This window comes from Octodon degus, unplaced genomic scaffold, assembly GCF_000260255.1.
Source record: "Octodon degus isolate 3935 unplaced genomic scaffold, OctDeg1.0 scaffold00064, whole genome shotgun sequence".
Taxonomy (NCBI): Eukaryota; Metazoa; Chordata; class Mammalia; order Rodentia; family Octodontidae; genus Octodon; species Octodon degus.
In genome coordinates, this window is record NW_004524640.1 from 7065642 (window position 1) to 7078854 (window position 13213).

Sequence of the window (13213 nt, forward strand, 5' to 3'; positions counted from 1 at the left end):
AATTTTAGTGAAGGGTCTACAAGGTATCACTACACAGATCAGACTCATAGTGATCCTTCTATTTTCAGCCTCCCAAGCACTGAGCTTAACAGGTACGTGCCACCACACCTAGTCTCAATTGCCACCTCACCATGCCCTGCGGGTGGGGCCAGCACAGCATATATTTGAGAAAAATACTATCTACTCCTGGGAAAGAAAATGAGGGTTACAACACAACCACGTGGCTGTGGGTGCTCAGGTTTTTCACAGCAACCTTGGTGACACACAAAGGCTACACAGTGACAAGTAACAACAACATGCTATTTTGGCCCAAAAAAGCAATGTGGAGGTTGCTGGCGCCATGCCACAGGGAGCACACCTAGACAAAGACAACTCCTACACCACACTGAATAATTCCATTGTCCATTTTTACCAAGATGGAGCATTTGAGTGGTGGCTTTTGCTTTGTTTCATTTTCTACTACAAGTAACTATTTGACATAGTTCATTACATTCAACTCTCTAGTGACCCTGTAAAGTGATTGGGAAAGTGGGCAGGTGAGAATGAATAAATAGAGTGAATTAGTAAACTCCACAGTTAATCTAAAGACCCAAATATATCCAGTCCTTTATCCACTCTTTCTGAACTTGAGATCAGGTTTTGTTCATGTTGATGTTTAACTCTTACAGAGCACTAGGAGACTGGGACACTACTCAATGAGACATGGATTGGAAAATAAGCATTTTAAGAAAGACATCAAAGACATGAGTCATTCCCATACTGCATGGCTGAACAATTGAGAGTTGACTGTAAGTGACTATCTACTAAATTAAAATGCACAGCATGCTCACACCACCTATCACTTGGTGCCAAAAGAAAAACAAACAGGACTTGCTGTTGTAAGAACTGCAACACAAGACGTAAAATGCATCACATTCCTTCATGCCATGCATGTCCCAAGTCTTACCAATGGAAGATATCACCAGATAACTTACTAAGCAAAGTAAATCATGAAGGCTGCCTTCTGTGGAATTGAATGCGTATTCTGAAATTCACTGGAAAATAGACTCACTACAAAAAGAAGACATTTCTAAGGTAAGAAATACCCAAAACATTTAAAATATAATCAAAGGGTTGACTGAGAAAACTACCAAAAGAATTAACCTTTTGATTTTGACTATACAGTGTTAATTTTTAAAATCTCTACCTGGCCTAATATTTGTAAACTGTTCTATTTATGATAGTAACTTCATATTCAGGGTCAACCAGCATTAATTAGGCATCTCCCCAGTGCTAGAGACTATCACCTGGTATTTATTTATCACACTCAAAAATATCAAAGTGTGGATGCTACAAGGTCATTTCACATAATGTTATGTGACAATATGCACAACTTATTTTAAGTATAACAGTCATCAATAAGTAGAGGCAAAACATACAGCTTCTCCTATGTTGACATCTATTAGAATATATGGGCTGTAAGATGCTGCCCATGAACCAGGAATACTGCAATGACCTAGGGCCTTATTCTGTTGGTTCTCACTGGGCAGACACCACTGGCTAGTCACAGCTACTTTCCTTACAAACATGCTCCCTCCATTCAAGGCAAGGAGATAACTTCTACCTCTCTTAGAACGTCTCAGCCAGTACTAAGGTGGCTTAAGCTCCTTCATCCCAGCTCTAGCTGGGCGTTGCTTTTCAATTAACTTGCATTCTGTCTTTCGATAATTTCTGAGCACAATCTGTATTATAAATAAAGCATTGAGCCTTGTAAAGATAGCAACACGAAAATAACAGGTTGATTAAAAACTCTCATTCTTTGTACATTCTGGACTCTCTTCCAGAGGAAGATTGTTTTGACAAGCTATTCCCCCATTAATTTGATATTTACATACATTGTCACCCTCACTTCGCAGCTTCCAGAAGGGATGAATATAAAACCAGGATCCTTCATTTCCTGCAGCATCCAAAGACACTCGCATGGCATTCTTCTCCAGTAATGCAGGCAATCTCTTGTTGACAGTCAGATATTTGTTGCTTTTTATATGTAGTAGCTACAGAGAAAAGACACGCATCACTACCTTTATTCCTTGGTCTCCTCTGTTAATTGCATACATATGTATAATCTTTAAAAGCTGACTCTTCCTTGGATTCCTCTTCATCTGCACCCAGTTCTCCTCCATAATGAAAGGGGCACATGAGGAAATAAACCAGAGGACAGAGGAGTGCTTTTTTTTTTTTTTTCAATCTACTGATAAATAATGGAATAAAACCAGGCTTTCCAAAGCAGACCTGAAATTCCCCCAAACCACACCTTTTCCCAATGCCTACAAAAACAGAAAACAGCAAAGGAAAAGCTAGACACTGGACTAATGGACCATCTTGTTTAGCACCACTAAACATCCTCCCCAACGACAGCCCTTCTTTCCTCCAGGAGGAGAGAGTTATGTTTCCTAACTTGGCTCTGTGCTTTCTCCAAGAGAAAGCTGACCCTGCCTCTTCTGAAATGAGTGCAGAAACAATATTCTCAGATTTTTTTTGGATTCTATGGACAAAATCTTTCTAAAATATATTCCTGCTGAGTAAAAAAAAAAAAAAAAAAAATCAAAACAAAGTACAGCAAGCCTCTCATCTACTGCTAAAATCATTTCAAAACAGAATGGTCACTGAGTACCTAGCTGTGAAAAGGAAGGCATTTCAAAATAAAAGGCAAGTTTTTTAATTGGAAAAAAAAAAAAAAAAGCTTTTTTATTGAAAAAGCCACAATCATACCTTGGGTTCTCATTTGACAGAAAAACAACAGAACCCCTAGTGAGTTGCTCACCCCTCTGGGTTCTACCATGTTACAACCCATGGCCTGGCCCCTACCCAGGCAAGCCGACACTGGTACTTCAGGTTCTTAACAAGGGACATAAACTCTACTTGATGGACTTAAGGATCAAAACTCTGTTTCTGGAGGACTGCCCAAATGGCACACAGCCTTCCCAAGCCAAAGATATCATACTGTCTATCACTAGATTAAGTCCACGTTCTGGAAGCTCCAACCCTACGCTACTCATCTTGTCTCATAAGAGAACTGCTTGCCTTGTACTCTGGCATGTTGCCACTGGTCAACAGCAAAATACCAAGAGATATTATTTTTGAAAACAGCTGCATGAAGTACCTCTTTGTGATACTTACTGCAGGGAAGTTGTTAAGGCTATTGTTTACTATATTAAACAGTGTCCTCTTTATAACTATTCTTGGGAGAAACACTTCCCTGGTCTTACTGCTAGAATGGTAGAGCTTCTAGACCTCAGATTTGAATATGTGTCATGGGCCTCCTACCAGTGCTGTAACATACTGTACTTCCCTATGGCTGGGCAGACAAGAAGGCTTCAAGCCAAAGTTTTCAGACTTTACAACATGGTTTTTATGAATATACCTCTTCCCTAACCTCAGCTTATTCATTCAGTCATTCTTTTTCCCTCTAATCCAATAGTCTTAATTATTTGTATTTTATCATATTTTGTGGTGTGTATTTTGGGGCTTTTTTTGTTTGTTTTTGTATTTTAGGGAAGGGTCTACAAGAGTGTTCAAGGTCTCACTACTAGATCAGACTCACAGTGATCCACCTGTTTATAGCCTCCCAAAAGCTGGGATTACAAGCACATGTCACCATGCCCAGTCTCAATCACCATCTCAGTGTGCCCCAGGGGTGGGGCCAGCACAGTAGGCCAGGGGATTGAACCCCTGGCCCCTTCACCTGCTTGCAGGCACTTTAATCCGCTATTTGGCTGGCCTGTGTGGTGTGTATTTTGGAAAATGTTTTACATTTTTGGAACAAGGTGGGGCATTTACTAACAGATAACCAAGTAAAAAAGATAAACAGATCTAAAGGAAGCACAGGCAAGGAATGCAGCTGAGATAAACTCCTTTGAAATAGGAGACCTTCTGGCAACAATCCAATGATGACCTCCACAGTGCATTTTGAAAACCTTCCCCTCCCTATAAAATGAAAAGATAACATTCCCCATGTTGAACATTAACTTCATTAATCTAAAGGACTATTTCTGATAGCCCCTTACAAATTATTTCCCCAATTTTTTTCTTTTCGGGTAATTAATTATGCAAACATCAAGATACATTATTTCTTGAAGTTTATCCATCAGACTGAGTAGTTGTTTGTAGTGCCTGGGATGGAAGCCAGGCACCACACACCCTAGCCAAGTGCTTCACCATGAACTAATCTAGACCTCTAGTCCCAGCTTGCTCTTTAATGCACAGCACCATACAAGAGTGTCCACTACTCACACCCGCCATAATTTCTACTGAAGAACCAACTTTTTTTTTTTTTTTAAATGTATTTGGTTGTTACAGGGTCTCACTATGCAGTTTAGACTGCATAGTGATCCTCCTGTTTTCAGCCTCCCCAGCACTGGGATTATAAGTATGTGCCACAGTGATCCTCCTGTTTTCAGCCTCCCCAGCACTGGGACTATAAGTATGTGCCACCAAGCCCAGACTCTGTGGCCGGCTCAGTCTCCCATGGGAGTGAGTGGGTCTGGTGTGGCATGTGGCACCAGGGATCGAATCGCAGTCCCTGCACTTGCCTAAGTTTGCCTAAGCAGGCATGCTGAGCTGTCTCACCAGCCCCCAAGAACCAACTATTGTAGCTCAACATTTTTCATGAGTTTGCCATTCTAACCCATATGGACAATTTGGAAAATTACCCACAAAACATTCACCCTTTTTAAGAGAAAATAAATAGAAACTTACTTGTATAACATTACTGTATTTCACAATTTCTCCCAACAGCTTCTTATTCTCTGATTCATTCTGTTTTTGTTCCAGCTCTGCAGCATGCTATGATTAACAAATATTCAGTGTGGAAACATAATAAACAGAATATAATAAGTGACAAAGAAATAAATATTTTTAGTAACAAGAATAGAATCACAAATAAAATGGAACAGTTGCTTTACTCTTTGAAGCTTGGGGAGAGAAGCAGGAAGGGGATAATAATTAAATTAATGATCATAACACAGCGGGAAAATTACTCAATTTATGCTGAAATGCAGCCAAAAATGTCTTAAGGCACTTTTATATTAACACTTCCAGAAAAGTGCCAGGTTTTTAGACTTACAAGATGACTGTAGGAAGGAATGTTAGTAGAAACACCAACCCAGATAGCAGGTGAACTGCAGAAGATGAAAAGCTGTTTTTAATTCTGAAAATAACAGGAGTTTTAATGATATAAAATTAAGACCTATTCCATTTGTACTCTACCAAACCAGAAACTATACTCTTTCAAATACTTTTCCCAACTCTTTCAGATTGAAAAAAAATAAATTGAGCGCTAGGTCAGGTAAAAACACAACTGGATTTAATTTTCCCACAGAAATTCTGAACTGGTTTTCAGTTTGATGTGAAGCTTGAATTAGTCTGGCACACCCTAAAAAAAATAAAAAATAAAAAATAAAGCAGTAGGAATGTGCTACCTACACTCCAAGAAATAAGGTAGTCACACCCTAAAACTTAAAACTCTACCTTTCAATGTATTCTTATATTCACCTGAAATCTCTGTGTACTGTGTGAGATTACAAAACTAAGAAGTTGGGAATAACGAGAACATCTTTCTGTTGTTGCTGTTCCTGGTCCAGTTTAAACAAGACAAACGCAGCCTGGCTCATACCTGGAGCTTCTTCAGCAAGGCAGCCTCTGTGTGGTTTCCTTGTTTGGCTTGCTTCGCTTTCCAATACTGCTTCTGGGCAGAATATCGATTCATGGGACACACCTTGAAAAGGCAGTCTGTGACAAACCAACAAACAAAGACACTGTAACTAAGGCTGCTAGCATTTCCTAGCTACCCTTACAACCTCATTTTGGAATCTTGGGATGTATTAAGGATGAAGAACATTAAAAAGTCATATAAATCATTCTCTCACCAACCTTTAAATTCCCTCTATAACATTTTCAAATAGTGATAGAAATTATCACTAAAATTATCCTTTGTTCATTGGCTATTTTGAAGAACACTTTAGCCAATGTTTTTAGTAAAGAAAGCCAATTAATGTGATGTTATAAAGCATTTCTTAATGATAAGGGGGACCCAGGCTTAGAAAGGAAATAAATGAAATGGAAGCCTTATTTGGCCTTGTCCAATTAATACCTTTTATGTATGTAACTTTGATAACTACAGTGATGCAGGAAATAAAAATAATCACAGCTGATTGTTCTAGACATCCATTCCTCAAGTTTCCAAATACCACGGGGTGAACACAGCATGGGAATCTGGGAAAGGGGGTATCATAATGGAAAAAAGAAAGCAACCAATGCAACTACCAAGGTCACTCCTCACTCTACTCATAAATATCAGACTAGGAGCCTGGGAGATAGCTCAGTAGAATAAGCGCTTCCCTGGCAAGCGCAAGGGCCTGAGTTCAATCCCTGGTTCCGCAAAAAAAACTAGGAAGTAACTATAGTCAGTGAACTCTGCTGATCAAAAAGTAAAATAAATGTTGCTGTTGTTGTTGTTAGTTTTTAGTGAGGAAGAATGAAGACCTTAACTCTCTTATACGTGAATGAGTCTATATACTTATGGAATGGATTTCAATCTAGAATAAAAATCAATTTTCAATATCTGCAATAAAGAGTGATATAGATAATCCAGATGTTATTTTTACTCATTCTCACAAAAGTGTACAAGTCTATATAACAAACTTAATTTATTTTGATTAATGTGTTCATGCTTAAAATCCTTCTCATTTTTCAAATATGTCCTCACAAAAAGAAAGTTCAGGCAACTCAAATATTCCTGTGACCACATTAGTGACTACTGGAATAGCATGAGTGGCTGAGAAATACAATTTCAAGATATTTAAAGAATTTAGAAAAAAAGGAAAAAATAATGATCATTTTCTATTTCTTGTAAGTATAATCACAAATTCTACTGCTCGGCTCTCCCTCCACATACACACAAAGCTATAGTAAACTAAGTCTTATATCTATGTTAAAAAAAACTCTAACACAAACAAATAAAGATCTTAAAAGTAGCAGAAAACAGACATCATCAACTGCTGAAAGACTCATACGCCATCAAAATTACAATATGATATAGAAACTACCACCAAGCACACATGTGCAAGCCAAAAATGCCTAAAAGACGGTTCCCTTTGCAGTGTATCTCAGAGGTCCTAGCAATTATTTACTGTGAGTTGGCAACTATAACAAATTATACAGGGCTGGCAAAGATAGCTCAGTGGATTAAGCACCTGTTTAGGCAAGTGTGGGGACTTTGATTCAATCCCCAGCATCACATGCAGCGCTGGCCCTGCCCCCAGGCACACTAAGCTGGTCATCAAGACTGGGTGTGGTGGCACATGCCTGTAATCCCAGTGCTGGGGAGGCTGAAAACAGGATAATCACTATTAATCCCAACTGTGTAGTGAGACCCTATTCCAAATACACTTTAAAAAAAAAAAATTATACAAAGATTTTTGAAGCCCAAATATAAAGGTTTTCACAAACATTGTCAAAAGCATGCTCCTGATTTAATGCAAGATTATTTTGACTATTCAGTATCAGACAGGTGACAAAATTCCACGTTGTCTTTTTGGGGTAAAAACACAAATCCATGTTCAATCAGAACCAAACTCTAGAATCTGCATGAAAAGAAACTTATTCCTACATGAATGGAAAAACAGAAAATTTATGCTCCCCATTACTATCGATTCCTGATGCGACTCATTAAATAAGGATCATTTGATGGGGAAAGTATTTTTTATGGCTTCCAAAGCACTCTAGTAGCACTGCTAACTCGTGGCATATTTGCGTAGCTGAGTAGCCCAACTGCGTTAGAGCCAACCACGTCTCACCTTAGGGTTGGGGCCATGTGGAGCCAAACACTGGCCAGCCCGTGGCCCACGTTTACCATAATGATCATGAAGGGACTCTTGCCCTATGCTCCCAGGCTTTGGACTCAAATTTCATTCCCAGAAAACTCAATCTACTTGAAGTTTCACAGTGGAACTCTGAGAAAGGAGTTACGGTGTAAAGATGAGTATAGCCAAGTTTGGCAGGAAGGGAGACCAGAAAAGCCAAAGGAGAAGAAAAGATAGAGCCAATTTTTAAAGAACCAATAGTAATTCAGCACATGACTAAGGGGGTTTAAGCGCAGAGAGACAAATGCTCCAAACAAAGCCAAAAACAACACAAAGGCACAGAAGAATGCTGGGAACAAATGAGTCTGCAAGAACACTAGTACCTGGGCTTTGAAATGAAAGTGGGTGGTAGGATAAGGTCAGGAACCAAAGCCTTATGTTCTAGCATGAACTACATTCCAAAGAAAGTGTTGAACTCTTCAAGAGTTTTAAGCCCTCACAGCATATGAAAGATGGCAGGAGTATGAGGCAAGAAAACCAACCTACAAGCCCACTGCCGACATGAGGAGAACCACTGGGCACCTGAGTTGGGGCCAGACAGCAGCTTTAAGGAAGCCACAGATTAAAAAGAAAAGTAGTTGGCCCAACGGGCTTTTTAATAATCTAGTGGATGTGGGGCTAGGAAAAGGTGAGGGAGGAGTAGGTTGACCAGATGACCAAGCTTCCTGCCAGCAGGCCTGAGACACAAAGCCTTGGGTCGCAAAAGCCTCCTCAATGATCTTGCATGGGTGATAGCTTAGTTCATATTACAATAAATAACCAACCTGCCTCTGTGTTGGAATTAAAACCGCAGAACTGTTTGGGATGACAGGAAGGAATGTTAGGCGAACACGGGCTTTATTTGAGGGGTGATATATGTGTGTTTAATTTTTTTCTTTCCGGCTCATTTAGAACACATTTTTTTTAAATTCTACTTAACTCCAGCTGGTCACATATTTGTCTGATTCTAAATTTAGTGCATAATAAAAGTGTTAATAATTCCCGTCACACCTAACTCACAGAGTTGCTGAGATGCACAAGAAAGATAACCTGTATGAAAAGCTCCCTGTGAACGTCGAAGACCTGTTATAACTATGAAACATTACGATTAATTTTGCTTCATTCTTTCACCAATAAATTCACTAGGACGAAGAGATGACTAACCCCTCCTGGGGCTCTCAGCAAGGAGCACCAAAAGGTGAGGTGCTAGGATTAAACCTGAGCCCACACAAAAGGGGGGCCATTAAGGCAAGGTGCTTCTGCCTTGGGTAGAAGATGCCACAGTGGGTTTTGTGTAAAATTCTACAACTTTCTGAAACTGATGGTGAGCACACTAAACACTCTATCACCTTAAATATGTCTGAATTATATACAGCACCATTAGTGGACTCAGTGTGGGTGCAGCCCACAACAGCCCTGCCTTTTGCCTGTGTGAGCTAACTCACCTACTTCTGAGCTGCCAGGTGTCCCCCACCCTCCACACCCTGCTCTCTAACACTCCCTGGTCTGCTCCTTCTCTAAAGTTAAGAGTGTGATTGTGCGTTTTCTTTTTGTTAGGGAGACCTCCATTTAGAAATCACCTCAGCGTCACTTTTTAATTGGGTGACAAACTTTTCAGTATTTCAAGACACAAACTGTCTCATTGCTATTTGTTTCTCAATAAAATTATGGAAAAATAAATGAATACAAAATAAATTTTCTAACAACAAAAAAAAAAAAAAAAACCACAAGGAATTTTGAAGAGAGAAAGAAAAGTCTGTCTCATAGAACAAGCACCAACAGCACAAACAGAAAGAAGTAACTTGAGTTTAGCCTTCAGACCTGAGGCCAACAATTCTGCAGAAATACAGAAGTTCAGGAATGGTCAGGAATAAAAAATTTTTTAAAAGCCACTTTCAGTCAAGTAATTTTATAAGAGCAATGGCTTCGAATCAGAAATTTTGGAATAGCCATGGAAGGAAGTTTAAACCACCCAGAAGTGTTCACTCTAGCCTGGTTTCAAATTCTGATGAAAGGAAGAAAAACAAAACCCCTCACACAGTGTACCCATGGACGCCTTATCATGTATCACTGGGTCAAAACACTAACTCTTCCACACTTGATTCCATGCAAATCTGGCAGGAGACCCCACCTTCACTTTCAAGAGCCCTCTAGGTAATCTCAAAATGTATTGCTCACCTACTTGTGTCTGAGGCAGCTCTGCCCCTCCCCCTCAACTGGTCTTGGTGCTAAATACAAACCTATTGGATAGGAAGCTCCAGTTACAAGCTTTCCTTTAACAATGGTGGACAGCAAGCCTGCTTTTTCATTTCTCCCCCCTCCTAAAGATGGCTACAGACTGAAGGGAGGCAAAGCATATCAGGCCATCAGCACGTACCGGTCACAAGGTGGACGTTCAACAAATGGCTCTTTCATGGTCACTTGTAAAATGACCCCATACTGATAACAGGCAGCATGGCTGCCAAGGACTTTTATTACTTCCACGTGGAGGAAGGTGGGAGGGAGAGGCTCTAGGACTTTTCTTTTTCTCTTTATAACCTAAGAGGATGCAACAGAGTACCATGACAACAATGCACTCTGTAACAAAGAGCAGGCTAGGACCTGCCCAGTGGTAAACGGAGAGTGGGAAGAAGATTCTCCCTGGGGTAAGAGTCAGGCAGACAAGGGCCACCACACACCAGCAATTAGAATCCAGGGTCAATCACAACAGTCGTATGCAGTCATCAGCCAGGGACACTAACAGCAGCATTGTTTTTGTTTTTGATTTGCTCTAACAAAGGCATGATGGAATACAGTGTTTGTATAAAACTCTTTCTGTGTAGAAGTCTTGAAAACTATTATGTTCTCACTTTGTTAGCACATGGAAATTTCAAGTCAGACATCCACCTCATTTACCTTGCCTGCAAGAGAGAACCTAAGGAAGTAAATGTACCTCAGAATGCTACCAAGGCCATGGAAAATTTACTGCACGTGTTAGCAAACATTAAAATTAATCACAACATATGAGTTGGCAAACATGAAGATTGCACATAACTTCCTCTGGCTGAAAGTCAGCTATTTTATAACTGGAGGGGAAGTTAAATGGCCTTTTGTAGTTACAGGCTTACAGAGAATACCAAAATGTTAGAATTTGAAGAAGTCTCAGATAAAATCCAACGTTTCTCTTCTTTGAGATAAAGAAGAAAATTTAAAAAAAATCAAAGTGATTTGCCTGACCTTTTCTGAATGTAATCTCTAGATGAGAATGAATTATACATATGAACAATGTCAGCCACATATAGGAGGCTTGAAAGCCCTGACAAGTGAGTGATTGTGTTAGTCAACTTTCTGGGACTGTGATAAAAACTCTGGGACAATCAATGTAATTAGGAAAAAGGTTATTTGGGCTCCTGGTTCCACAGGATTCAGTCCATGGTCACTTGACCCTGTGGTGTTGTGGTGAAAGAGTACATCACAGTGAAGGAAACTGACCACCTCTAAGAGAAGAGAAAGACAAGAAGACCGAGAGTGACAGGAAAGACTGAGAGTCCCTGCACCTCTTTTGAGGGTACAACCCCAAAAGCTCCAGCCTCCTGAAGGTTCCATCTCCTCCCAATACTATAGTGTCACAGACAACAGCAAACATCCATCATCCGGGGCTCTGGAGGACACTCAAGATCCAACCAATGGCAAATGACTTTTGGTATAAAACATTAATACCACATTTGATTAGCACAGTGCAGTTCATTACCATAAACACCTTATAGACTATAAAAACACTCCATAATGACAATACAAATCATTTCTGCTCCACAATACACCTGAGAGCTAGAGTTTTTATCTGCATTTCACAGAGGAAATGGGAGACTTTTCTTACGTCCAGCAAGTCGATAAGGAAATGAGCTGGGATTTGAATCTAGGGCCTCTTGACCCAACTCAACGTGCTGCTTTTCGTCAAAGGCACCATTAGGGTGCAGGCTTCTTATATTGAAGCAAAATCTGCCTCAGGCTAAACGCTGTTCCTAACCCTACACATAGACCCCAAGGCCACTAAGAATAAATCTGCTGCAGCCTCTATGGAGCAGCTCTGAGTGGCCCCTTCTGCATCTCCTAACCTCTCTGCTTCAACTTCCCTTTGATTATCACAACAGGATTGGCTCACAAAGGGCTATTGTTAACACCAAATACCATCAATACCTCCTTCCCACAATAAAGTAACTGGTTAACTCAAGGTTTAATACTTATTAATACACTTATTAATATACTTGATAAGTATAGATAGTGGAAAATATATAGGCCAGGCAAGAAGAAATATCTTGGTTCTCACCCTACAGTACAACACAGCTTCTAAAGAAATATTACGAAGATAAACTATATATATGCACTAGCTATTGTACTTCAAAAGACCACAATAAATGGCTTTTATGGGGACTTGGTTACACATATATATGTAATTAAATAAATGACAAAACATCAATCAGAATCTCACCAATTCTTAGACTCAAAAAGAATAATTATCCCGATTCAAGCATTCATGAATAAACACTGATGAACAATTACACTGTCTTTGGCTTCTATTGGAGCAGCGAAGACAAATAAACTTCAAATCCAGTCAAGATAATTTACATTTTCATCAAGGTTTTAATTTCAGCATTAAGGAAATCATTCCAGTAGACATGGCTGCAATTTGTTTTCAAAAAATCATAATCACACTTTTTCAATTAACACTCTCATTCTCAGTATGCTATATTAAAATTGATAACCAAAACATATAATGAGCAAACTGTTTTAGAGGTAATGAAAGTTCCTAAAGCTCATTATAAAATGCCAAGAGAAAGTGAATTTATACATACATAATATGTAGTATGTATATATGTGTATGTATATATTTTGTATAATATATATATGTAGACATACACATATTTCTGTAGTATCTCTATATGTCAGGGTTTGTTTTATATACAACTCTTCCTATATACATGTAACATTTCTTATGTACATATACTACATGTAATATTATATATTTATTATATATATTATATATAATATATAATATTATATATATACATATAGTTGAATATTTGAATTCTTCTAAAAACCCTTTTGGGTACATATTACTTTTACAAATGTGGAAAGTTAAATTCAGACTGTTTTAGAGACGAATCTTTAAGTCTTGTCACAAGTTTTTCAGCCATTCCAGTTCAATATATTTCCAAAGCCTACCTCCACAATTTTATATAAGATACTTTACAATTATAAAATTAAAACTTTGAGGGGCTGGGGAGATGGCTCAGTAGGATAAGCGCTTGACTGGCAAATGCAAGGATCTGAGTTCAATCCCCGGTTCCACCAAA

The 13213-nt window shown here is 39.1% G+C and overlaps 1 protein-coding gene across 1 annotated transcript in view; it reads right to left on the reverse strand.

The window, feature by feature from the left end:
* The window catches only part of Itpr2 (inositol 1,4,5-trisphosphate receptor type 2), a 528924-nt gene that overhangs the window by 423210 nt on the left and 92501 nt on the right, over positions 1 to 13213 (reverse strand). Inside the window, exons 3-5 of the mRNA XM_023718939.1 lie at positions 5654 to 5769; positions 4738 to 4824; positions 1875 to 2033 (exon numbers count right to left, since the gene is read on the reverse strand). Of these exons, the coding sequence (XP_023574707.1) occupies positions 1875 to 2033; positions 4738 to 4824; positions 5654 to 5769 (362 nt within the window). The remainder of the gene's footprint in view (positions 1 to 1874; positions 2034 to 4737; positions 4825 to 5653; positions 5770 to 13213) is intronic.